This window comes from Bos javanicus, chromosome 3, assembly GCF_032452875.1.
Source record: "Bos javanicus breed banteng chromosome 3, ARS-OSU_banteng_1.0, whole genome shotgun sequence".
Lineage (NCBI taxonomy): Eukaryota > Metazoa > Chordata > Mammalia > Artiodactyla > Bovidae > Bos > Bos javanicus.
In genome coordinates, this window is record NC_083870.1 from 92,496,616 (window position 1) to 92,518,117 (window position 21,502).

At 36.6% G+C, this 21,502-nt stretch overlaps 1 protein-coding gene across 5 annotated transcripts in view; it reads left to right on the forward strand.

Moving 5' to 3' along the window:
* The first annotated feature begins 50 nt into the window (after positions 1-50).
* The window catches only part of IFT25 (intraflagellar transport 25), a 75,132-nt gene continuing 53,680 nt past the window's right edge, over positions 51-21,502 (forward strand). Inside the window, exons 1-3 of one of the 5 annotated variants that reach the window (XM_061411891.1) lie at positions 51-130; positions 9,821-9,891; positions 10,594-10,706. In XM_061411891.1, coding sequence (XP_061267875.1) covers positions 118-130; positions 9,821-9,891; positions 10,594-10,706 — 197 coding nt within the window. In that variant the 5' untranslated portion in view covers positions 51-117. Of the gene's footprint in view, positions 131-528; positions 648-674; positions 802-9,820; positions 9,892-10,593; positions 10,707-21,502 lie in introns of those variants that run through there. The other 4 variants (XM_061411894.1, XM_061411890.1, XM_061411893.1 and 1 more) reach the window with 4 other exon arrangements.

The following is a 21,502-nucleotide window of genomic DNA, read 5'->3' on the forward strand; positions in this document are numbered from 1 at the left end:
GACTGGGCAGGGGAGGCGCGCCTGCGCGAGACCCGGCATGAGGGGCGGGGTCGGACTTGGAGGCGGGGCCGGGCCCAAGGCCGGCGACCTGAGGACCGAGGGGTCCGAGCTGGAGCTATGAGGACTGCGCGTGCGTGCTCGCGCGAGAGGGGTCGCTTGGGTCTCACAGGCCCCAGGGATCTAGCTTTGCTCGGGGAGGGAAGGTTACGCGTGCCCCGACCCTTGTCTAGGGAAAGGCCCTTGCCTAGGGAAAGGCCCTTGCCTACTGAAGGCCCTTGGGCGGGGCTACGGCGCTCAACCCGCGCGGTAAAGAGGACGGGGGCGTGGTCTGGGGGCGGGGCCTGCAGGCGAGGTGGCGCGTAGGAGCCGGGAGTACAGCTGTGCGCGACCGGATTTCGACGGCTAGGCGAAAGGGGGCGGAGCTGGGGCGTGGCTGGGGGCGGCACGCAGCGCAGGGTGGGGCGGGGGCGGGCGGAGCCTGTGGGGCGGGGTGGGGCGAAGAGCCAGGAATAGGATTGCTTGCCAGGAGGCCTGCGGAGAGGGGGGAGGGGCGGGGCTGTAGGGAGATCCCGACTCCCCGCGTTCCGCGAGCTCGGAGCTAACCGGAAACTGAGGCGAGCGGGGCTGTGCGGCCAGCCCTGGGGGAGGTGGGATCCTGGCTGGACGAGGTCGTAGGAGGGGGATGCTGGTGGGGGAGGAAGCGACCGAGCGTGGCCGGTTATTGTGAGGAGACGCGCGGAGAGGAGGCGGAGGACGGCGGGCGGGTGCTGAGGGGACCCGGATGGTGGAAGCCTGACGCAGGTCTGTTCTCTGAGTCCTGGAGACAGTAGTGGCAGCCCACGAAATTTTTGGAAGGCAGAAATAATGTTTTGACCCCCCAAAAGGGGAAATCAATTCCGAATCGAAATTAATAAAGGTATCAAGATGTAACCTATCAACTGGAACGTAACCCGTATACTTAAGGGTTGTATTTGCTGTATTAATAGGATATGGGCTCATATATTTTATGTAATTGGGGCCGGGCGTCCAAAAGTATGTGTTTGGAGCTCTTGGAGGTCTTGAAATGGCTTTGAACTGGAGGTGAAAGGGTGGCTAAGTGGCACTAGGTTTAGAGGAGGATAGGCATCAGGGAAGTCCAGGGTCAGGGAATTTTAAAAATGCAAAGGATGGCATCCCAGAGTTCACCGCCTTTAATGAACTGAGGCCCTGAGTGAACACAAATGAATTAAGTACGGCCTCACAGGACGGGGAGTTAGACTACACCCTGAACCTGCATTTTTGGAGTTACGAAGCAGCATATCTGCTGAGTTGTTTTTTGGGGTTCTTTGGGATTGGTTTGCCACTTTCTCGTTAACTACAACAAAAACCTTTAAAGTGAACCCAAATTCTACCACTTCTTGTTATTTGAATAATTCCACCCAACAGAGGAAAAAGGAAGGATATTGGTGGCTATGCTGCTGCTGCTAAGTCGCTTCAGTCGTGTCCCACTCTGTGCGACCCCATAAGACGGCAGCCCAACAGGCTCCTCTGTCCCTGGGATTCTCCAGGCAAGAATACTGGAGTGGGTTGCCGTTTCCTTCTCCAGTGCATGAAAGTGAAAAGTGAAAGTGAAGTCGCTCAGTCGTGTCCGACTCTTGGCCACCTCATGGACTGCAGCCTACCAGGCTCTCCGTCCATGGGATTCTCCAGGCAAGAGTACTGGTGTGGGTTGCCATTGCCTTCTCCATTGGTGGCTATAGGAGGTGTGAAATGAGTTTTGTATTAAAGTTTGCTTCCTTCAGACAAGTTAGGTTATAAGAATGTGAGGTTAGAACAAAACTGAACATTTGGAGATTATATTCTCTTCCTTATTCATCTACTACATACACATCAATGCTAGATATATTTCTCTAAAATAATGCTTTTGTAAAGCAGGTTCTCTCCTTGCTTTACAAGTCTCTAACCCCCACGTTGTCACCCACAAATAGACTACCTCAGGATTTTCCCACCTCTACACTATTCACATTTTCAGTCAGATAATTATTTGTTTTAGGGGAGTGTCCTGTGCATTGTTGGGTATTTAGTAGCATCATGAAATGCCCAAATGCTTCTAGATGACAGTAGCATCACCCCCTCCCCCAACTATGGGCATCCCTGGTGGCTCACATGTAAAGAATCTGTCTGCAATGTAAGAGACCAGGGTTCGATTTCTGGGTAGGGAAGATCTCTGGGAAAAGGGAATAGCTACCGACTCCAGTACTCTTGCCTGGAGAATACCATGGACAGAGGAGCCTGGGAGAGTACAGTCCATGGAGTTGCAAATAGTTGGACACAACTGAGTGACTAACACCCAGCCCCCAGTGTGACGGCCAGATTGTCTCCAGAAATGGACAGATGTCCCCTGGGGGGGCTAAATCATCCCTAGTCCAATTGAGAACCACTGGACCACAGGCTACATAAAGCCCACCATCTTTACTTGGCCTTCAAGTTTCCTTATCTACATTTCCTAGAATTTGATTCAGTGTAAAAGAACTCCAGTGCAAGTTTCTTCTAAAGATAATCACTTAGTTGTCTTCTTGGACACTTTAAAGCGTGGAAAAGATTAAAAATCTACTTTGTAGGAAAGTTCTTAAATCTATCATGTCTTCCTTCTTAAAATTCATACTAGAGTGACATTCTAATCCTTTTTCTATTTATGAATATTTGTGGTATTAAAACTTGTAGTCACATTTCTCTCACTAAATTACCTCTCCTTGAAACTATTCTTTGAGCTTTTTCCACATTAACATAGTTTATAGATCATCATGAACTTTTTGTTCTCCTCTGAACAATATCAAGCCTGACAATGTCCTATTTAAATTGTACTATCTAGAACTGAACACAGTATTCTAGATGTGGATCTCACTATTTGCACATAACAAATTATTAGTTTCATGCTTGGCCATCTTCCTTGACTCTGAGCTTAAAGGCCAAAACCAGGTTTTAATAGGCTCTAGTTTCATCCACCTCATTAGAACTGATTCAAATGTATTCTTTTTAATGGCTGAGTAATACTCCATTGTGTATATGTACCATAGCTTTCCTATCCATTCATCTGCTGATGGACATCTAGGTTGCTTCCATGTCCTGTATACGAGACGGCAAAAGAGACACTGATGTATAGAACAGTCTTATGGACTCTGTGGGAGAGAGAGAGGGTGGGAAAATTTGGGAGAATGACATTGAAATATGTATAATATCATGTATGAAACTAGTCGCCAGTCCAGGTTCGATGTACGATACTGGATACTTGGGGCTCGTGCACTGGGACGACCCAGAGGGATGGTATGGGGAGGGAGGAGGGTTCAGGATGGGGACACATGTATACCTGTGGCGGATTCATTTCAATATTTGGCAAAACCAATACAATATTGTAAAGTTTAAAAAAAAAAAAAAGGTTTTAGTTACCATCTTTGTCTTAGGTTTACATAGTCAAAGATTAACTACATTGTATCTTTGCATTACTAGCACAGTGCCTGGCCCTTAGTTGGTTTTCAAAGATTTTAATAGAATATGGTTCCTTCCTGACTCTATTAATAGAATTTGAAGTAACATTCCTTTGCCTTTGAGGGCAGATACAGTACACTCTTGTCTTATAGTGAGTTTGCAATCAACTGATCCTCTACCTTTTATACTTATGGGTGAAAGGTTGGCAAACTTTTTCTCTAATGGGCCAGATAATAAATATTTTAGGTTTTATGAGCCTTAAAATTTGTCACAGCTATTCTCTGTTACTATAGCACAAAAGTAGCCATAGAGAGTCTATAAATGAATGTGTGTGGCCATTTCCAATAAAACTGTCCATGGACATTGAACTCTGTGCATTTCATATTTCATATAATTTTCATGTGGCACAAAATATTTTGATTTTGAAAAATATTTTAAAATGTAAAGACCATTCTTAGTTCATGGACCATACAAAAACAGATGTCAGAGTAGACTTGATTGTCAGGCAGTAGTCTGCCAATCCCTGATCAAGACCATTCCTGGTGTGATTGACTTTTTAAAGTCTGAGTATAGGCCTTTACTATTCTTATTATATATCTTATTCATTGCAGTCTATCTTTTTAGCTTGCTCAGATCTCTTTGTGTGCTAATTGTGTCATCTAGCATATTAGCTGACATCCCAGCTTTGTGTCCTCTGCAACATTGATAAACATTTTTTCCATCCTTAATAAAAATGTTGACTGTGATAAGGATAGAGGTCTTCACAATTCATTCTGTTCCATTAATCATTATTCTTTGAGTATAACCGTTCTGAGAAATAAATATCTACCTAAAGTACTGCCTATCACCCATCCATGTTTATTCAGCTAGTCCACAGGGTATCTTGAGGTACCTGGTCTGAGGTTTGTTGACGTGTTCAGAAATATTTCTGATAGGTAGTAACTCTATGAAACAAACAAAAAGAAATATTTAAGTTTGATATAACTTTTGAATTAATGTTACTGTTGCTTTCCAATTTTGCTACTTTCTTGTTTATATTTTCAAAGCCATGCTTTTAATACAATAAAATTTAGTAATTTTAGAATTTTGTTGAAAATTAACATCCAAGTACTTCAATCGTTATTTCCAGGAATTTACCAGATTTCTTGTCCTCAAACTAAGGGTTAACAATGTTCATGCAAACCAGTTCCCTGGTATCAATAGTATTAAAAGCTGTTATAAAATTGGCGAGAAAAAAGGAAAAATAAAAACATATTAGCATATATGCCTTTGACTAATCTTACCACGGCTTTTTAACAGTATCAATACTAGATTTTATCAATAGAATTACAATAGAAAATGAACTTCGTGACAATAAACAAAAACTAGGAAGAAATATATAATTTTGTCAGAATATAAATTTCAAAATTGACTCAAGAAGGTATAGAAAGCCTGAAAAGAACTGTTGAAATAATAGGAAATCTACACACAAACATTAGTAGACTTATAGGATCCAATAACCTAGCAAACAGAAAAATAAGGGACATTTTCTGACTTCTTGATGTTAGGGATATAGTCTAAATTCCAAATCCAGACATGGACTAAATAACAACAACAAAAACAACTATAGGCAAGTTTCACTTAGAAATATATTTGTAAAATTTCTAAAAATACTAGGAAACTAAATCCAACTATGGATAAAAATACTAATATTATACCTTGGCCATGTAGATAGATTTTATGCTTCAAACTGGGGATGCTATAACATTAGAAAATCTTGATTTATCACATTAGCAACATGTACAAACATCTATATGATCACTTTAGTAAATGTTAGAAGAGCATTTGATAAAATTCAGTGTTCATTTGTGTTTAAAAGAAAAAAACTAAAAGAATTTCTATAACCCAATGAACAGTGTCTGACAGAAATCTTAAGTGAGCATCACATTTAATGGTTAAATGTTAGAAATATTCCTTGTATGGTAAAGAATAAGACTTTTAAAAAATAGTTTTTTTTAAGATCACATTTATATAATGAAACCATAAGGTGTCTAAGAGTGAATCTTATAATAAAGATGAAGATATGTTTGTAGGAAACTATATACTTTAAGGACTTAGAAGAAGGCTTAATGAAAAGATATTCCAGATCCATGTATTTGAAAACTCCTTATCATAAATATGTCTCTTCTCTCCAAATTAGTCTATAATGGAATTGAATCCACAGCAGATTGAATTCAATCTATAATGGATGTAATCCACATCTCAAAAAAAATTTTAATATAATTTAATAAAACTGTTTGTAATAATGTATAAAGGATAGAACCAAAAAACATTTGGTTTTAAATAGGGGAAAATTTAAATAGGGGAATTTACCTGATGAGATACTATGATTTTATTCTATCTTATACTGTCCTTTTACTTTCTTATTTAGAGATTGTCTCTTGAAAAGAGTACTTAGTTGTTTTTTTTTCCTTCAGTCTGATAATACAGTATTTGATTTACTAACATTTAATGGAATAATCTGTGTATTTGTACTTAAATCTGTCTTCTAGTAATTTATTTTCAATTTGTCCCGTCTTTTTTTCTTTTCTGCCTTTCAGATTTATCATATATTTTATGGTATTCCAATTTTTCTTCTCTGTTGACCTCCTTCCTATAACTCTTTATTTTTTTTAGTGGTTGCATTATCCTAATTCTAGGATTATAACATGTATCCTCACCATATTACTCTACTTTGAATTAATAGCATATCACTTCATGTTCAACATTAGAACTTTGCAAAAGTACTTTACAAAAAGTACAGCCTCATTTGTCTTTCTCTTTTGTGTTATTATTGTATCTGTTACTTTAATCTGTTAAATTTCTACCGGTCCTTGATATTATTTTTACTTCAGTCAGTAGTCTTTTATTTTTTTGGCCCCACCACACAGCAGTGCAGGATCTTAATAACCCGACACACAGGGATCAAACCTGTGCCCTCTTGGGACTTCCCTGGCAGTCCAGTGGCTAAGACTGTGTGCTTTCAATGTAGGGCATGGCTTTGACTCCTGCTCAAGGAGCTGAGATCCCACATTCTGTGTCATACAGCCAAGAGATTATTTTTAAAAAGGAAAAAGAATGTTTGAAAAAAGCACTGCACCCCCTACAGTGGAAGCATGGAGTCTTAACCACTGGACCACCATGGAAGTCCCCTATTCAGTAGTCTTTTAGAAATTTTAATAATATTCTTTATGTTAAAAATAAATGTATTTACCATTTTTAGTTCTCTTCATTCCTTCCCACAGACCCAGAATTCAACTAGGAATCATCAAGTACTTCATTTAATATTTTTTGTACTATGGGTCTGCGTGTGTGCTAAGTCACTTCAGTTGTGTCCAACTCTTTGCATTGATAACAAATATTTTCAGTTTTTATCTTTATTTTGCTGTTACGTTTAGAGGATATTTTTATTGAATATAAAATTCTTTATTTTTTCATTTGGCACATCAAAGATGTCATTCCATTGTCTTTTGGCTTCCACTGGTAATGATGAGAAGTCAATTTTGATTCTTGTTGTTCTGCTGCATATAAGATGTTTCTTGCTTGACTGCTTTTAATTTTTTTCTTTCTTTAATTTTCAGCAGTCAACTAAGGTGTGCCTTGGTGGGATCTTCTTTGTATTTATCCAACTTATGGTTCACTGAACTTCCTGGATCTGTGGGTTTATGTCTTTCATAGATTTTGGATATTTTTCAGCCATATCACCTTAAATTATCTGTCTGTATTATCTTCTTTGTCCTCCTCTTCTGGGATTTTAATTACATGTATTGATATTTCCAACTAGTTTGATATTGTTTCACAGGTATGATGCTCTGTTTTTTTTTCAATTTTCCCCTACTCTATTTCATATTGGATTATTTCTATTGACCTATCTTTTAAAGTTCACTGACCTTTTCTTGTGTCTAATATGATATTAAACCCATCAAGTGTGTTCTTTATTTCAGATACGGTATTTTTTCAGTTCTGGAATTTCCATTGTGTTTCTTTTAATAGTTTACATTTCTCTGCTAATTCCCTTTCTTTTCACCCATTTTGTCCATCTTATCACTGAATTCGCTAGTCGATTTATAATTCCAGCACCTGGGTCATCTGTAGATCTACTTCAAATGACTTTTTTTTTTTTTTTGCTAAGTTTTTGTTTTTTAGAAAAGGTTTTATTTTTTAATTTTTATTGAAATATAGTTGATTTACAAAATTATTTTAATTTCAGGTGGATAGCATAGTGGTTCAGTATTTTTATAGATTATAAGTTATAACATAACTCCATTAAAAGTTATTAAAAAATAATGGCCATAATTCCCTGTGCTATTCAAGTGACTTTGTGTGTTTGACACTGTGCTTAAGAACAACAGAAGCAGGTGGGTTTTTTCCCAGAAAGAACACATGTTCTTTGTCTAATAGGGTAAGAGATCACTTCAGTCCAACTAAGGGTTATACTAGGATTGGACCAAGTTGTAGTTTTACTTTGATAGTTTCATCTTACCTCTGATTTCACAAATTTGAGAGTGAGATCAGTTCCTTCCTTCATCAGAGCTTAATCTAAGTACCCAAGACCATAGCAACCTTTTTTTGCTTTTTAGCCCACGCCTAGTTTCCTGTGAAACTCCACTTAGGGGTTGATTTCCTTGATCTTATTTGGAGTTGAGCTGGGTGGGGACTGCGATACTCAGATGCACTTCAACTCTGCTACACATAACAACGTGGGTAAATCTCAGACACATTATGATGAGTGAAAGAAGCCAGATATAAGTGAATACCAACTGTATGGTTCCATTTACATGAAGTTAAGGCAAAATTTATTGTGTTAGAAATAAGGACCATGCTACCTTTGGGAAGGAGAAAAGGGTAGTGACTAGGAGGGGGCATCAGAAGGGCCTGTCTCAAGTGCTGGTGACACTCTGTTCCTTTATCTGGGTGGTGGTTAACTGGGTGTGTTCACCTTGTGAAAATCTATTGGACTGTATACTTATGATTTGTGTTCTTTTCTGTATGTATGTTGTAGTTCAAAAACAAAGAAGATGTATATGATGGAGGAGCAGCTTTTGCACACACACACACACACACACACACACACACACACACACACACACAAAAGTTAAAAAGAAAAATCAAGCTATAGTATAGAAGATATTTGCAATGCTATAACAAAGTATTTGTATCCAGGATTTTTTTTTTTTTAATTTTCTACAAATCAAAAAGAAAAGGGCAGAAGGAAAAATAGAAATCCAATAGAAAATGAGCAAAAGATAAGAAAAAGCAAATAAGAGGCCTGAGTGGCCCGTGAACATGAAAAGGTATTCAACCTCATTAGTAATCATGGAAATTCAAGTTAAAATCATATTGAGATACCATTTCACACCAAAGAGATTGACCAAAACTGTGTGACAATACCAAGTTGGTGAGAATATGAGGGAGCAGAAACTTTCATATACTACAAATAATACTGTATTAGATTTAGAGATCAAATCATCAATTATTGACTTGGAGATATACCAATTCTAAATTTCTACAATTTTACTTCTACAAAGAAAAATATGGTTTATTATAAAGATTTTCTCCCAGATGTGCCTATGGATACATGCACAAAGATATGCATTACAAATTTGTTTATAATAGCAAAGAATTGGAAACAGACCTAAATAACCATCATTAGAGAAATGGAGAAATGTCTTATAGCAGTTAAAATAAATAAAGTAGATTTATATCTTGAAGACATAATATTGAATGAACAAAGCAAGTAGCAAGTATACACCATGAAAGCATCTAAATTTTAAAAGAATAGTCCATACTGAGGTATGCTCAGTTGCTCAGCCGTGTCTCACTCTTCTGACCCCAGTACTGAAGTCCACCAGGCTTCTCTGTCCATGGAATTTTCCAGGCAAGAATACTGGAGTGGGTTGCCATTTCCTCCTCCAGGGGATCTTCTTGACCATATATGGTAAAAGTATAAAAATAATAGTCAGGGACTTCCTTGGCGATCCAGTGGTTAAGACTCCACACTTCATGTTAAATTAAGATCCTGCGTGCCACACAGCATGGCCAATAAATAAATAAAAATATAGTCAGGGAGAATATTCCCCAATTTCAGAATAGCTATTACCACTGGGCAAGGAAAGGAATAAGGACAAAAAAAAGTACATATGGCAAAACGTTAACATTTATTAAATCTGGGAAGTTGGTATATAGTTATTTAATATATGTAATATTCACTGTACCCTCTTGTTTATTTGAAATAGTTTTTTTTTTTTTTTAATTAGACACTTGGGCCAGCATATGAAGTGTATTGGAAGCCTTTCTCTCTTTTCCAAACACTATTCATCTTTTTAATTCTTTACAGATACAGCTTTCGTTGTCAATTTGCATCTGTATATTGCTTCGTGCCCTATCACCAGCAGATCAAGTAGGAAGGTGAGTTTTGATGTAATCTCCTCTGGTCTTCCTTCTGTCTTACCCTCCAGGGTTCATGGAAGAGCTCAACAATATCTTTTCAATGTGCTTTTTTTATCAAACTTCAAATATTACTCTCCAACAGAAATGTCTAAGTTCATGAACCAAGTGACTGATTTAGAATTTAATAATAAGTGAAAAGTTGCCTTCTCTCTTATTTCACATTTCTGCTAAAAAAAATGATGATAGGTATTTTTTAATATTTAAATAATGTTGCTTACTACTTCAGTTGATAAGTGTATGGATAAATAGGTACAAAGTCTATTTTTATACTCTGCATTTTTTAAATTTCAGAAATATAACAATACAAATACTTTTAAAAAACTTAACGTACCAAGTCATGTTATTCTAGCTTATTAACTGTTTCCAGATATTTATTGAGGATTTTTAATTTTAGAAGCAGAAAAATTACGTCAGTGTCAGGGACTTGTTTTCTGGAGTAGAGTATTGGAAATACTCATATCTTACAGATTATCCCTGGGAGAAGTCAGAAGTTTATTTACGTACGTAAACATGCTGGAGTCCCTCCCACTGGTTGAATAACTTGGTTGTTAAGCTGTGTGCTAGGCAACAGACTTTCTGTCTCTTCCTTTTCTCAGATGAAGTTCAGAGAAGAAAAAAGTTGTTTTTGTTTTTATCGTTTTGTTACTGTTTTACTTGCAGATTAAACACTTTAAGATGAGAAAAGTTGATCTTTGTTTGAGCTCTGAAGGGACTGAAGTTATTTTAGCTACATCAAGTGATGAAAAACACCCACCTGAAAATATGATTGATGGGTAAGAGTTACTCTTTTTTCTTCCTTAAAGTCTTAACATTAGGTCAGTGATCCCTATGAGTACTGAGATTACGTATTTTATAACAACTAGCACTGTTAAGCATAGTTTAATAAATGTTTGATGAACTGAATTACTTGATTACGCACTTTAATACCATCCTGGAGCTAATTCAGTTGCGTATATTTAGGTTTTTTATTATTTTCTTGATAATTCCTAAACTGAACTTTTTCTGAAAATAGTTATTTAAAATGTGGTCTGTCGAGGCAAAACTTCAAACAAGAGCTACCTCATTTTTTGGAAGTATACATTTTAATATCTGGCCTGTTTTCTTTCTAGTTTAAGCAATTTTTGCTGAACTGAATGCTTCATTTCTTGCTATCCACCTGCATTTTTCAGTTCTTAGCTTCGTGATATCATTCCAGTTATCACTCTTCACTGTGCTAGAGCTTATTCTAGATAGAGACATATATCATTCTCAGACTTTTAAGTTCTAAGAAAAAAGTAAATGGTTAATGGAAGAACTTTAAAAAATACAAAACTGAGGTATATAGGACTTCCCTCATGGTCCAGTAGGTATTACTCCTCGCTTCCCTATAGGGGCTGAGAGTTTGATCCCTAGTTGGGGAACTAAGACCCCACATGTCACATGGTGCAGCAAAAAACACAAATTTTTAATTTTAATTGAGGTATAAATGATTTACAGTATCATGTAAGTTCAGGTGTACAGTGTAGTGATTCACAATTTTAAAGGTTATATTCATGTATAGTTATTATAAACTATTGGCTATAATTGCCATGTTACACAATATATCCTTCAGTTCAGTTCAGTTCAGTCGCTCAGTCGTGTCCGACTCTTTGCAACCCCATGAACCACAGCACGCCAGGCCTCCCTGTCCATCACCAACTCCTGGAGGCCACCCAAATCCATGTCCATCGAGTCGATGATGGCATCCAACCATCTCATCCTCTGTTGTCTCCTTCTGCTCCTGCCCTCAATCTTTCCCAGCATCAGGGTCTTTTCCAATGAGTCAGCTCTTCGCATCAGGTGGCCAAAGTATTGGAGTTTCAGCCTCAACATCAGTCCTTCCGATGAACACCCAGGACTGGTCTCCTTTAGGATGGACTGGTTGGATTTTCTTGTGGTCCAAAGAACTCTCAAGAGTCTTCTCCAACACCACAGTTCAAAAGCATCAATTCTTCGGCGCTCAGCTTTCTTTGGAGCTTATTTATTTTATTCATAGTAGTTTGTACCTTGTAGTCCCTACCCTATCTTGCCCTTCCCCATTTCCCTCTCCCCACCAATTTGTTCTGTATTTGTAAGTCTCTTTCTTTTTTGTTATATTCACTAGTTTGTTTTATTGTTTATATTCCACCTGTAAGAGGTTCACAATATTTGTCTTTCTCTGTCTAACTTATTTCACTAAGCAAATAACCTCTAAGTCCATCCAGGAAGAACTCCTTTTTTAATAGTTCTGGCTATTTTATTACCCTCTTGAGTTCTCTTTCTTGGTATTTATACAGTGATCTGAGTTTGACTCATAGAATTATATAATTTTAGAGCTGGAAGACATCTTATCTAAACCTTTCATTTAGACTTGTGGTAAGAGAGGTCTAGAGAGGTCAGGTACTAGTTCTAACTATTGAAAGCAGAGCCAGTTGTAACATAGGTCTTGTGGCTGTTCGTGTTCTATTGTGAAGTCCATGTATCTGGATAAAATTCTAGTAAATGGACCTGTTCTTTAAGCCCAGTTGTTATCTCCTCTCTGACATCTGTCCCTTCCTTCAGGTAGGCTGCTTTACCTTTTTGTTTGGCTCCAGTAGCATTTGATATTTACCTCTATTACCTTATTTATTCTTTTGTTGTATAATTATTTATTTTTAATGTACTACTCCTCTCACAACTGGAAGTTTCTAGACATCATGACACTATAACTTCTTCATCTTTGACTCCACAATGTCTTAAAATATTTGTTGAGTAGCTTGTGAATTCGGAGAAGGCAATGGCACCCCACTCCAGTACTCTTGCCTGGAAAATCCCATGGATGGAGGAGTCTGGTGGGCTGCAATCCATGGGGTCACTAAGAGTTGGACTCAACTGAGCAACTTCACTTTCACTTTTCACTTTCATGCATTGGAGAAGGAAATGGCAAGCCACTCCAGTGTTCTTGCCTGGAGAATCCCAGGGACAGGGGAGCCTGGTGGGCTTCTGTCTATGGGGCAGCACAAAGTTGGACATGACTGAAGCGACTTAGCAGCAGCAGCAGCAGCTTGTGAATTAGATCATCAAAGATTAGTCATACATACAGTCACACATACTTACATATATGCATCTATTAATGTGCATTTGCATAGAGCTTTATAGTTTCATAGATGTTATGCTATTTGACTCTCACAGTAAGCTTGGGGAATAAGAGGCCAAAAAAAAAATATTTTTTTCAACCTCATTATAAAGACAACAAAAAATATGACTAGAGGTAAAATGATTTTCTCAAAATCGCACAGATAAGCAAGTGGCAGAATCAAAACTAACACTCATGTCTTCTAACTCCCAATTTCTCAGACTTAAGGTTTGAATAAAAAACTTAATATACTTGCCTCTTAATCCATAATTTTTTACTTCCTGAAATTCAGGTAATAGTTATTTAACCCCACTCTGCCTTAGAAAAAAGATATAAATGTGGAAACTGCTATGAGGGTCACAGACCTATAGAAATTTACCTTAAGTTGTTTGCCAGAAATGGCAATCTTCCTAAAAATACTTCTTGTCTTTGACTGGAGATAAATCACATTTCCAAGGTAATATTAATTTACCTTACACTTTATTTTGACCTTTCTTTCTTGGGAGTATGTCTGTAGATCATTTAGATTGGCTGTTACACATAATGGATAATATATAGTATAGCTTTATCAGTCCATGCTAATGAATAAGTATGTAATATTTTTTAGATTAGACAAAACTCGTTAGTATAGCAGAGTTTTCCCGAGAGAACTCCCTGGTCATAGCAAACATGCTTTTCCAACAACACAAGAGTTGATTCTGTGTATGGACATCACCAGATGGTCAATACCGAAATCAGATTGATTGCATTCTTTGCAGCTGAAGATGGAGAAGCTCTATACAGTCAGCAAAAACAAGACCAGGAGCTGACTGTGGCTCAGATCATGAACTCCTTATTGCCAAATTCAGACTTAAATTGAATAAAGTAGGGAAAACCACTAGACCATTCAGGTATGACCTAAATCAAATCCCTTAGGATTATACAGTGGAAGTGACAAACAGATTCAAAGGAGTAGATATGATAGAGTGCCTGAAGAACTGTAGACAGAGGTTCATGACATTGTACAGGAAGCAGTGATCAAGACCATCCCCATAGAAAAGAAATGCAAAAAGGCAAAATGGTTGTCTGGGGAGACCTTACAAATAACTGAGAAAAGAAGAGAAGCTAAAGGCAAAGGAGAAAAGGAAAGATACACCTATCTGAATGCAGAGTGCCAAAGAATAGCAAAGAGATAAAAAAAATCCTTCCTCAGTGATCAATGCAAAGAAATAGAGGAAAACAACAGAATGGGAAATACTAGAGAATCTTCAAGAAAATTAGAGATACCAAAGGAACATTTGATGCAAAGATGGGTACAGTAAAGGACAGAAATGGTATGGACCTAACAGAAGCAGAAGATATTAAGAAGAGGTGGCAAGAATACGCAGAAGAACTATACAAAAAATATCTTCACAACCCAGATAACCATGATGTTCTGATCACTCACTTAGAGCCAGACATCCTGGAGTCTGAAGTCAAGTGGGCCTTAGGAGGCATCACTACTAACAAAGCTAGTGGAGGTGATGGAATTCCAACTGAGCTATTTCAAGTCCTAAAAGGTGATGCTGTTAAAGTGCTGCACTCAGTATGCCAGTAAATTTGAAAAACTCAGCAGTGGCACAGGGATGGAACAGGTCAGTTTTCACTCCAATCCCAAAGAAAGGCAATGCCAAAGAATGTTCAAACTACCGCACAATTGCACTTGTCTGACACACTAGCAAAGTAACACTCAAAATTCTCCAAGCCAGGCTTCAACAGTACGTGAACCAAGAATCTCCAGATGTTCAAACTGCATTTAGAAAAGGCAGAGGAACCAGAGATCAAATTGCCAACATCCGCTGGATCATCGAAAAAGTAAGAGAGTTCCAGAAAAACATCTACTTCTGCTGTATTGACTACACCAAGGCCTTTGACTGTGTGGATCACAATAAACTGTGGAAAATTCTGAAAGAGATGGGAATACCAGACCTCATTACCTGCCTCCTGAGAAGTCTGTATGCAGATCAAGAAGCAACAGTTAGAACTGGACGTGGAAAAACAGACTGGTTCCAAATTGGGAAAGGAGCACGTCAAGGCTATATATTGTCACCCTGCATATTTAACTTATATGTAGAGTATATCATGTGAAATGCCAGGCTGCAAGAAGCACAAGATAGCCAGGAGAGATATAAATAACCTTAGATATGCAGATGACACCATCCTTATGGCAGAAAGTGAAGAAGAACTAAAGAGCCTCTTGATGAAAGTGAAAGAGGAGAGTGAAAAAGTTGGCTTAAACCTCAACATTTAAAAAACTAAGATCATGGCATCCAGTCCCATGACTTCATGGCAAATAGATGGGAAAACAGTGACAGACTTTATTTTCCTGGGCTCCAGAATCACTGCAGATTGTGACTGCAGCCATGAAATTAAAAGACACTTGCTCCTTAGAAGAAAAGCTATGACAAACCTAGACAGCATATTAAAAAGCAGAGACATTACTTTGCTGACAAAGGTCTGTCTAGTCAAAGCTATTGTTTTTCCAGTAGTTAGGTATGGATGTGAGAGTTGGACTGTAAAGAAAGCTGAGTGCCAAAGAATTGATGCTTTTGAACTGTGGTGTTGGAGAAGACTCTTGAGAGTCCCTTGGACTGCAAGGAGATCCAACCAGTCCATCCTAAAGGAAATCAACCCTGAATATTCATTGGAAGGACTGATGTTGAGGCTGAAACTCCAATACTTTGGCCACCTGATGTGAAGAGCTGACTCATTTGAAAAGACCCTGATGCTGGGAAAGACTGAGGGCAGGAGGAGAAGGGGACGACAGAGGATGAGATGGTTGGATGGTATCACCGACCCTATGGACATGAGTTTGAGCAAGCTGTAGGTCTTGGTGATGGACATGAAAGCCTGGCATGCTGCAGTCCATGGGGTCACAAAGAGTCGTACATGACTGAGCAACTTAACTAAACTGATAGAAAACTATATGGAATAAAGTACTTACTGACCTGATATCTGAACAGAGCATATCAGAGACTTAATTCATATCCATTTCCAACACATATAGATAGACTTTATATGGTAGATAGTAAAACTTATTATTTGCTCATAAGTTGATTTATCTAAATGGGAGTAACCATAGAGTTATTTGGAGAAAACAATACTATAAATTTGCCCCTAATGGACAGTGTCCCCAATTCTTAATTTCCCCAGAAATAGTTTTTAAAAGTGATTATATTTCTACTTCCTCTTGACTCTTTTTTTGACCCTTGGTATTTAACATGTCAATGAAACGGAGAAAAATTCTACACAAGAAACAAGTGAGTTAAGAAAAAGTAGGAGAGAGAATTGAATCTTTTGGCATAATGTAGAAGAATGGTAGATTTGCAGTTAAAATTCCTGAGTAAGTGAACTGTGTGTGTTACTTTGGACTAAGAATATATGTTATTCTTTAAGCCTCAGTTTCCTGGTGTGAAAAATGGGGCTAATAACACTTTCCCTGACTCAGAATTGTGAAAAAAATTCCATGACTTTTTTCTTATTATCACATAGAGATAATAGATGTTGAATGGTCAATAGCCATAAGGCCTTATTTTAAAGGAAACTACTATTTTAAAGACATCATTATACTTAATTATGGTGATTCAGTTGTATGTTATTTTAAAATCCAAGTGCATCTCAGTTTATCTTTGGTATTATTATATTGATCATGTTCATTAAAAGCACCCAAGAGAAAGCATAGGGCAAGTAAAAATTATTTAATTTACTTAAATGAATAAAATTTTAAGCCATTTAAATGTAAATAAAAATAAGTTGTAAAATATTAAACATAGTATAAAAAAATAAAGAATTGTGAGTTAGGAGACCCCCGATTCTATTCTTTTCTTTTTTGTAATAGCTTTATTGACATATTATTCTCACACCATAAAATTCACCCATTAGGATATACAATTCAATGGCTTCCAATATATTCAGAATTATGCAGCCATCTGCACAATCCATTTTAGAACATTTCAGCATCCCAAAAGAAAACGTCATACCCCTTCACAACCACCCCCTCTCCCCACCGGCCCTAGGCAACCACTAGTCTACTTTTGTCCCTATAGACTTGCTTATACAGACATTTCATGTCAATGGAATAATTCATATGTGGTCTTTGGATTCACAGTCAAGGTGTTGGAGATTTTTCACACCTTTCAGGAATGAAAGAGCAGCTAGACAAAAAAATTAGTAAAAATTAAATGATCTACATAACATTATTGGTTACCTTGACTTTTGCATTTATAGAACATTATAATCAGCAATGATACATGTTATTGAACATTCACTGAAATGAACCGAGCCATTAAATAAATCTTGATAAATTTCAAAAGACTGAAATCTTAAAAAATATATTCTCCCCCAAAATGGTAGTTATGTGAGGTGATGTATGTGTTAACTAACTTTACTGGGTAATCATTTTGCAGTATATGTGTTATATCAAGTCATAGTGTTTGTTTGGGCTCCCCTTGTGGTTCAGCTGGTAAAGAATCCGCCTGCAATGCAGGAGACCTGGATTCAATCCCAGGCCTGGGAAGATCCCCTGGAGAAGGGATAGGCTACCCACCCTAGTATTCTGGCCTAGAGAATTCCATGGACTGTGTAGTCCATGGGGTTGCAAAGAGTCGGACACAACTGAGCGACTTTGACACACAGTGTTTGTACACTTAAAGTTACATAATGTTACATGTCAATTATATCTCAGTTAAGCTGGGAAGGAAAATAATATGTTCTCTGACCATTATGTAATTAAATTAGAAATAAATAACAGAAAGGCATCTGGATACACCCAAAACTTAGAAATTAAACATGGCACTTCAAAATAACCAATGAGTCAAAGAAGAAATCACAAGGGATATTAGAAAATATTTATAACTGAATGATAATGAAAAATGTATATATAGCCACATTTGTGGGATGTAGTTAAGTCAATGCGTTAAAGGAAGATAATAGCATAAATACTTAAATTAAAACGGAGAATATTTTAAAAACCAATAAGTTCTACCTTAGGAAGCTAGGTAACAAAGAGCAGATTATACCAAAAGCAAGTAAAAGACAAAAATAACAAAGGTAAGAGCAGAAATCAATGAAATAGAAAATAGACAACTAGAAAAAATTACCAAAACCAGAAGTTCATTATGTGAAAAAATTAATAAAAGGTATAAACCTCTAGCAAGACTGACTAAAATAGAAAGAAAAAATGCAAATTACCAATATCAGAATTGAAACAACCATTAAACATTCTAAAAGAATAGTAAGTCAATATAAAGAACAAATTTAGGCTAATAAACTTAACAACTTAGATGAAATGGACAGATTCTTTGAAAAACTCCAGCTATAAAAATGATATAAGATGAAATTTAGAAATCTGAATAGCTTATATCAGTTATATAAATTAAATTATATAAAGTATTTAGAGAGAAAATAGTACCAATATTCCATAAATTCTTTCAAAAACAGAGGAGGGAAACATTTTCAAAACTGTTTTATGAGAACAATTATAACCTTGATCCCAAAACCTTACAAAGACATTATAAGAAAGGACAATTAAAAAACAATATCCTTTATAAACATAGATATAAAACCATTATAAATTGAATTCAGCAAATGGAGTTTGTCATAAGAATGCAAGATTGGCCTATTTACCATATTATCACAGGAGTACAGATTGAGTGTAATTTACTGTATTGCCAGAGCAAGAGAGAAGAAAATCATATGGTCATTCCAGAAAATCATTAGAATTCAGCATCTAAACATGATAACAATTCTCAAAAAATTAAAAAGAGAAGGGAACTTTCTCAGTCTGATAAAGGCATCTACTAAAAATTTTCAACTTAATGGTGAAATAGTAAGTGCTTTCCTAATAAAACAAATGAGTGTATATAACAAAACAGAAATAGACTCACAGATACAGAAAACAAACTAGTGGATTTAAGTGGAGAGAGGGAAGCAGGGAAGGGCATGATAGGGTTATGAGATTAACAGATACAAACTACTACATATAAAATAGATAAGCAATGAGAATATTTTGTATAGCACAGGGAAATATAACCATTATTTTGTAATAACCTAACATGGAGTATAATCTATAAAAATATTGAATCACTATGCTGTATACCAGAAACTACTATAATACTATAAATCAACTGTATTCAATATCAAAAAATGCTTCCTCCCTAAGACTGGAAACAAATCAAGGATGTTGTCACCATTTCTATTCAGTATTGTCCTGGAAGTCTTGGCCAATGCAGTAAGGCAAGAAAAGACATAGAAATCATAAAGACTGAAAAGAAAGCAAAATTGTTTTTGTTCAGTACAGTATGATATTACTTATATGTGGAATCTAAAAACTTAGTGGACTAGTGAATATAACAGAAAGAGAAGCAGACTCACAGATACAGAGCACAAACTAGTGTTTACCAGTTGGGAGAGGAGAGAGGGGCAAACTATTGGATATAAAGTAAGCTCAAGGATATATTGTACAACATGGGTAATATAGCCAATATTTTGTAATAACTGTAAATGGAAAGTAGTCTTTAAAATTAAATAAAATGTTAAAAGAAAATTAGTAGGTATATTATAATGAGGATAATGATCAAAATACACCCTTATAGTATTTCCCCAAAGAGTGTTCCTATTCTTGATGGCAACAAGGAAAATAAGTTTTGGAATGAGCCCTCTTTACATATGTAATGAAGTAGACTTTTTAACTATTTATAATATTTATTTGAGTTTCAGTTTCTCCAGGGGGTTGTGTGTGTGTTTATAAAACAGGAGCTGTTGACTACTTAAAAAAAAATTGTCTTTGTTCACATGTTATATGAATCTACATAACCCTAAGGAATCTACAAATATCTGCTAGAGCTAATAAGTGGATTTAGCTAAGTCAATACACAAAAATCAATTGTATTACCATATACTAGCAGGAAACATTTAGACAGTGAAATTTTTTAAAATTCCATTTATATTAGCAGTTAAATAGACATGAAATAGGAATAAATTTAATAAGACACTCAATACCTTTACACTCAAAACTATAAAACATTGCTGAGAGAAATTAAAGAACTAAATTAAAAGATACACTACATTCATGATTGGAAAACTCAATATTGTTACCATGGCAGTTTCTCCGTAAAACGACTGTTGTTCTTGTAGTAATGTATATGGAAATGCAAACTAATCTTGAAAAAATAATCTTGTCACATCTTATAAAAGAAGAAAGTTGCAGCCCTGAAATTATCTGATTTCAAGATAAATACACAGTAATCAAAACAGCATGGCATTTTAGTAAACATAGATCTATATAGATCAGAGCAACAGACTAGAGGGCCCAGAATAGATCCATGCATGTAAAGTCAATTAATTTTCAACAAAAGGCTAAGGATATAGAAATAGATCAGTGGAATAAAATGGAGGGGCAGAAATACATACACCTATAACTAGTCCTTTAATTTTAGAATAAGACACTAAGGTAATTTAATAGGAAAAAGAGTCTTAACATGTGGTGCTGGAACAACTGAATAAACATGTGGATAAAAATAAACCTCAACCCCTACCTCATACTGAACACAAAAATTAATTCTATATGGATCATAGAACTATATTCAAAGCTAAAATGTTTAAGCTTATAAAAGAAAACATAAAGTATTTTTGTGACAATGAGGTAGGCAAAGATTTCTTAATGAAGACACAAAAATTATAAGCATAAAAGGGCAATGAAACTGTACTTCACCAAAAGTAAGATTACTACTCATTGAAAAACGCAAATAAGAAAATAAAAAGGCAAACTGAAGCCTGGGAGAAAATGCTCACAATACGTATGTCTGACAAAGGACTCCTACAAATATGTAGTAAAAGTGGAAAGTGGAAAGAACATTTAAGTTTACTTATTTTTAATTGAAGGATAATTGCTTTACAATATTGTGTTGATTTCTGCCATACATCAACATGAATCAGCCATAGGTGTACATATTTCCCCTCCTTGTTGAATCTTTCTCCCACCTCCCACCCCATCCCAACCCTCTAGGTTGTCACCAGTTTGAGCTCCTTGAGTCATCCAGCAAATTTCCACTGGCTATCTATTTTACATATCATAGTGTTTATCTTTCCATGCTTCTTCTTCTTGTTCAGTCACCCAGTCGCTCAGTCGCATCTGACTCTTTGCGCCCGCATGGACTATAGCACGCCAGGCTTCCCTGTCTTTCACCATTACCTGGAGTTTGCTCATATTGATGTCCACTGAGTAGGTGATACCATCTAACCATCTCATTATCTGTCATCCCCTTCTCCTCCTGCTTTCAACCTTTCCCAGCATCAGGGTCTTTTCCAGTGAGTTGGCTCTTTGCATCAGGTGACCAAAGTATTGAAGCTTCAGCTTCAGCATCAATCCTCCAATGAATATTCAGGATTGATTTCCTTTAGGATTGACTGGATTGATCTCCTTGCTGTCCAGGGGACTCT